Source organism: Coenobita brevimanus, chromosome 76, assembly GCF_032717465.1.
Source record: "Coenobita brevimanus isolate Jiangsu-jjx chromosome 76, ASM3271746v2, whole genome shotgun sequence".
In the NCBI taxonomy this organism is placed as follows: domain Eukaryota; kingdom Metazoa; phylum Arthropoda; class Malacostraca; order Decapoda; family Coenobitidae; genus Coenobita; species Coenobita brevimanus.
Genome location: NC_137029.1, coordinates 24908183 through 24914999, shown reverse-complemented (window position 1 = coordinate 24914999; position 6817 = coordinate 24908183). Strand labels below are relative to the sequence as shown.

The following is a 6817-nucleotide window of genomic DNA, read 5'->3' as shown; positions in this document are numbered from 1 at the left end:
TAGGAACTCCACAGAATGTAGATTGTTAATAATAATAATAATCAGCAACCAGGTGGCAGGAAGAGGCAGTAACGGGAGATGAGGTCGCAAGAAGGTGGCTGAGGCTGGGGCGTGAGGCAGCAACAGGGGATGAAGAGGGGTGAGGCAGCAACAGGAGTGAGACAACAGAAGGGGGCGAGGAAGCAACAGGACAGGTGAGGCAGCAACTGGAGAGGGGTAGCAACAGCGGGGTGAGGTAGCAACATGACGGGTGAGGCAGCAACAGGAGGGTGGGGTAGCAACAGCGGGGTGAGGTAGCTGACGGGTGAGGCAGCAACAGGGGGGGGGAGTGACAGGGCAACAGGGGGGTGGGATAGCAACAGGGGGGGTTAGACAGCAACTGGGAAGTGAGGTAGCAACAAGGGGGATGAGGTAGCAACAGAGGGGGTGAGGTAGCAACAGGGGAGTGGGGCAGCAACAGGGGGAGGGGGAGGGACAACAGGAGGGGGGGAGGCAGCAACAGAGGGGGGGGAGGCAGCAACAGAGGGGGGGGAGGCAGCAACGGGGGGGGGGATACTGAAGGTGGCATATCGACGCTTCCTGGATACTCTTTCCCTTGCCTGCCTACCTGTCTGCCTGCCTGCCTGCCTGCCTCTTCATGCCCTTCCTATTCTACCACTCTCCTCGTGCTTCCCTCCCTGCCTAACTTCATTCCTAAATTCCTCTCCCACAGCATTTTCTCTCGCTCCCATATTGAGTTTCCTTCTTCTTTCCTCCCATCCTAACTTAACCTCCTCCTCCTCTTCCTCCTCCTCTTCCTTATACACTCTTCTCCTCCCCCCCCCACACTCAGGAAGGGGATCACAGCTCACGATCACACGGCCACATGTCTGTCATTATGGATCTACACACACACACACACACACACACACAGAACGTCCCTTGCCATAGCTAACCACTTCACAACGAGGATTTATTTTTTTATCTTAATATCTTCTAAGGTGAGATTTATCGAAGTTGAGGAGTTAGATAGAGCCTTCAATTATCCCATTATCATTAGGGGTTCCTCTATCTATTTATTTATCTATTATTTATCTATCTTTCCGCGTAGTCCTTTTAGACCCCCCTTTCTCTCTCTCTCTCTCTCTCTCTCTCTATTATTGTACTGTATCTACCATTAAATAGTTACAAAAATCCAAACCCGCACACATTCACCTATACACACGCGCACACACACAGACACATGCGAGCTGAAGTATTAATAGGCAAAAAACAGGACAACACGCACATGTCCCATTAACACGCACACACACGCCACGCACATACACACAGGTAGACATGTGATCCCCCCATATGCAGAGACACACACATACACACACGTGATCACCACACACACACACACACACACACACACACACACAGTACTTCAAAACACCACTCAGTAATTAAGAACCAATTATTCCTTTTTTTGAGACCAGCACATCAATAAAAAAAAAAAAAAACTATGCTCAGTACCCCACACCCTCAGTAGCTCCATACACCCTCAGTACACCTCTCAGTGGCCTTAACATTACTCCCAAAACTCAGTACCCATCACATCCCATGGCTCGGTAATCTAGACACATGAGCAGTACCCCCAACACAGTCCAGAAGCTCAGTAATTCAACATCCATCCCTCAGTAGCTCTGAAACCCTGCCTGTACTCCACTCAGCAGTCAACAAGCTCAGTAACTAAAGCAACATTATTCGGTAGTCTAAAAACTCAGTAATAACCCCATCATTACCCCATTCAGTCAAGAAACCCTGTAATTAACACACTATCTCTCCGTTACTCAGAAATTCAGTAGCTGTACTATCACCGTATCACTCAATAGTCAACAAATTCAGTTAGTAACCCACCCAATACCCCCACTCTCAACATACGTACCCCTAAAAACAAATCGAACTGAAAATCGACTCAGAACTCCTCAACCCCCTCCCCCTCCCCACGAAGGATAATAGACACAGCACCGATACAGATACTTCCCATCCCCTCCTCTCCCTCAAAAAAAAAATAAATAAATAAAAAGACACAAATAAAAAATAATAATATAAAACGCACTTACCTACCCTCTTGACGGTGCTACAAAACTTTAAAATCCTCACTCAGTGTTTAAGAGCTGTTGCCCGGTGCTTAGGAATATTTACTCCACACTTAGGACACCCCATGTAGTACTTAGCCCCGGTACACCCCTCTAAATAATATGAAAATGAAAAATAAATCTAAAAATAAGACAACTCCCCCCTCGTCCTTACCCTGCCTTCCTGACGGCGCCTGTGCAGTTGAAGGAGGCGGCTGTGGTCCCCGGCTTGGGTGCCTTGTAGGGAGAGTTGTGCACACTCTCCCCGTCCTCGTCCTCGCTCACGGCCGTCGTTAGGGACATACGGTCATCGTCAGACATCTGCAAGGAAGGGCGGTGGGGGGTGAGTTAGAGAAGGCAGAAGTTGTTAGACACGGGGAAGAGCTAGAGATGAAGTCAGGTACATTCATTTGACACATTTCTACGTCAGTCTTCACCTTTTATTCATGCCATAATCACATCAGGAATCATACTAAGCAACATCACCGTCACACAGCTGCAAGGAAAGGCGGTGGGGTATGAGTGAGGGAAGGTATACGAGTTTGATGTGATAATAACTAACATAAGCTTCACTCGGGCTTCTAAAACACGGGGTAAGTTAGGGAAGGTTCAGAAGTTAGATTCAGTCCCTTGGTTCATTTATAAGTCTGACTCTACCTATCATTCACACCAAAGATTACGTCTGAAATTTCATTCCCTACTGTCATCATCGTCTGACATTTTCGTGGGGCGAGAGAGGGTGTCAGGGGCATTTTATGAAAGATGGAACAGTTTGAGGCATACAATTAAAGACAGCAGATCCATATATCCACCCAGTGTATACTTTTGGCACCATTCGTGTCACATATCTCACATCATAAAATCATACCTGCTAAACACCATCATCGCCAGACATCTGTGAGGAGCTATGGGGACAGGAGGGGTGTCAGTTTTTTTTTTTTTTTGTTGGGGGGGGGGAAGATAAAAAATTCATATACACTTCCTCCCCATTCATATCAAAATTATACTCTTAAATGTCATCATCGTCAAACATCTAGGGAAAGAATGGGGGGCGTAGGGCAAGTTACACCAGTCAGATACATACTAAATCACACTTCAAGATACCATTCACTTAAATGTATCACCTCATGATTCACACTCGCTATCATCATCATCGTCATTATCATCGTCGGACAAATGTGCGTAGGGGAGTAGTGGGGGCGTTAGGAAGTACTTGGGGATAAAATACAGGTTATACATATAATATCAGATACCACTGATATCAAAGACCAGGCGCAGGAGGTCACACTTTTAAAATACTATCATCATCATCATCATCATCATCATACTAATTCATACTCGTATAAGCTGGGCGAGAAGAAACAGAGACGTGAAAACACAAAAGTAGGCTAAACTTAGTATCAAAGAACTCACTACATTGGTCATACATCCATGCTCATCATTCAACACTCAGAAACCTCAGTAACTTACACCAGAAGCAGAAAACAATACTTAATAATACGAAATACCTCTGTATATAGGTGTATCTACTTTGTATGTATGTGACAGCTAAATACAACAATCAAACGCAACACTTTATGGATGAACGCAATGCCTGTATGCCACTGTGTATGGGTGAAACTATGTATTGAATTGCCAGCAGAATATATCAATTATGGGTAACTGCCTGTGGATGGATGTGATATCTGTTTATTATTTTGTATGGGTGAAACTATTGTGTATTGAAGTGGCACCTGAATATAACAATTAATTATACGTATCTGCTTATGGATGAATGCGATACCTGACAATTAATTATACGTATCTGCTTGTGGATGGATGCGATACCTGTAAGTGCTGTGTGTGAGTCGAAAAAAGTGAACTGAAGCGCCACTACAAAAGAGCTGATTTCCAAAGCACGTTACTTAAATATTACACACAAAAGTCAACAACGCAGGAGACGACAATTCTTAAATATTTTTCCCTGGTCTATTAAAACCTCAAAGAGAAGTCCTCCACACCACCACCAAAATAAATAAATGAAAGAATAAATGAATGAATAAATGAATAAATAAATTAAATAAATAAATAAATAAATAAAGTTTAGGTGATTAACTGAATTTCGGGTCAATTGTGGATTTCCCTCAAAAGGCAACTCGTCTTGAATTCATACGAGTCTCAATTTGGATTCACACTCGCCTCGCTTTGAACTCGCACTTCTCTCGTTGCGGATTCATACCGCGGACTGTCTACTTACGACTCCAAAACACACTCGTCTCGGTTTGGACTCACTTCTCTCCCCTTTTGGATTCATACCTCGGACGGCCTATTCAGTTTCTGACCATAAGACACACTCGTCATATATTACTCATTTCTTTCGGTTTGGACTCACACGTCTCATTTTGGATTCACTCGCCTCATTTTGAATTCACACTCGCCTCATTTTGAAATCACACTCGCCTCATTTTGAACTCACACTCGCCTCATTTTGGATTCACACTCGCCTCATTTTGGATTCACGCTCGCCTCGTTTTGGACTCACTCGTCTTGTTTTGGATTCACTCCTACGGACTACCTATTTTACGGTATTTTTCGGCCACAACAACAACAACAAGCTATCCAATCAGAGGTGTGTGTGTGTGTGTGTGTGTGTGTGTGTGTGTGTGTGTGTGTGTGTGTGTGTGTGTGTGTGTGTGTGTGTGTGTGTGTGTGTGTGTGTGTGTGTGTGTGTGTGTGTGTGTGTGTGTGTGTTTTGTTTCACTCGAGTCCCGGCGTAAAGAGAAAGTGCTAATCTGGTGCCAATCTCGGTGCCAGACAAACACAGCGCTCTTCTTTATTGAGAGGCCTGCACCTGGCACACACACACACACACACACACACACACACCTGGCCTCCCCCCGCCCACACACACACATCTCACTTCTACATACTCACTCACCGTCCTCTTGCTTGCCTCATTCATACACTCACATTCACCAAATCATTCACCCTCTGCCCTCTCTCTAGTCTCACTGCTACACTTATACATACTTAAATATCATAAACAAATACTCACTCAATCATAAGCTTTTACACCCAAATCTACACTATACAGATAGTTCTAAACACTCAAGGCCTATTCTCTCTCTCTCTCTCTCTCTCTCTCATTACTCATACACTACTACAAACACACCCCTTAACCCCTTCCCTACGATAACGTCTTTATTAAATGCTCTCGGTCTCCAGACGATTTTAATAAACTTTGGAGACTTTTTTTTTTTACTGGATGGGGGGGCGGGGGTAGATATTGTCGTCACTAGTCCCTTCACCAAAAAAGATCTTCCCTAAACTGAAAAAAAATCTGCAGACAGGAAATAATAATAATAATAATAATAATAATAATAATAATAATAATAATAACCTAAAACGAGATAAATATACGAATACCGGTGTTCACGCTCAGGTTGGAAGCCCGGTGTTGAAGATCATGTGTGTATAGGTGAAGCAGGTGTCCACAAACTAGGGGTGCAAACGATCTAACTCGCTGATTATCTCGTTCGAACAGGGATGGTGATGGTTCGGTCAGCTTGTGCCATTCATCTGTTTTCAAGGTTTTCGTCACCATGATTCGAGCACGGATGTTTCGAATAGTCTTCCGTCACTGTGATTCGAGCAGGGAAAGTTTCGAGCCGTCTTCCGTCACTACGACTGGAGACTGGACGGTGGCTTAGTCTGCTTGTTCACGTGATAATTTTCAAGTATCTTCCGTCGAAGTCTGAATATCGAGACTCCAGCATAATTTAACCTGCATACATGAAGAAGAAGAAGGTTTATGTCTAAGCCTATCGACTGCGCGAAGGAATTACGGCAAAACACTCAGATTTATCAGTCTTTGAGTCGTCTCCCGTCATCAAACTTAAGCACCATAATTCGAGCAGGGATAGGAGTTCACTTTGCCTGTCCACACCATCAGTTCTCGGGGAAAAAAAAAAAAAAAAAAAAAAAAAAAGTCAACAAGCTTCATATCAGGCTTCGAAACCGATCATGTAGAGACGACAATTATAGCGTTGAACCTCTTTCTCGAGCAAGAATAGCGGTTAAAACTGCTTGTCTACTACACCGGCTTTCCAGCTGTCTTTCCTCACAATCCTTCAGTACTGTGATTCGAAACTGATCGCGTTGACCAGCTTTCGGACCAATGAATATTCCGCTCGAGTAGGGATGGTGGTTCATTTTGCCTGTCTCCACAATCACCGTTTATGAGCTATCTTTTGGCACTATGCTTCACATGAACTGATCTAATTCCAGCAGGGGCAGTGGTTTAACAAGCTTCTCTCTAGAATCAGTCTCGATAATTCCAGCAGGGGCAGTGGTTTAACAAGCTTCTCTCTAGAATCAGTCTCGAACTATATTTCGTCACCATGTTTCACTTCCGTGCTTACCCTGCTCGAACGATCAGTGTGGTTCAATTGCCCCGTCGTCCAGATATTCCCTCAACCCGGTGGAAACAAGAGCAAATAAAACGAACAATAATCGTATGAGGAAGTTAATGATGATAGCATCCAACCCCTTCAGTTCGCGGGTCTCTTTGAAGCTAATACTACTGTCTGGTAATGGAAAAAAAAAATCATGGAAAAAACACGTCATTACAGTGAAGGACTTAAGAGAATGTTCATCAGTCTTTCACACTTAGTCCCAGCATATAAACAATCTTACTCTCCCTTAAATGAGGACATGCAACTCTCTCCTCTAACTTGCAC

At 44.1% G+C, this 6817-nt stretch overlaps 1 protein-coding gene across 2 annotated transcripts in view; it reads right to left on the bottom strand.

Annotated features, from left to right (window-relative positions):
* The window catches only part of sif (guanine nucleotide exchange factor still life), a 945217-nt gene that overhangs the window by 307523 nt on the left and 630877 nt on the right, over positions 1–6817 (bottom strand). For both annotated transcript variants that reach the window (XM_080278922.1, XM_080278921.1), the window contains exon 13: positions 2275–2420. In XM_080278922.1, the coding sequence (XP_080135048.1) occupies positions 2275–2420 (146 nt within the window). The remainder of the gene's footprint in view (positions 1–2274; positions 2421–6817) is intronic.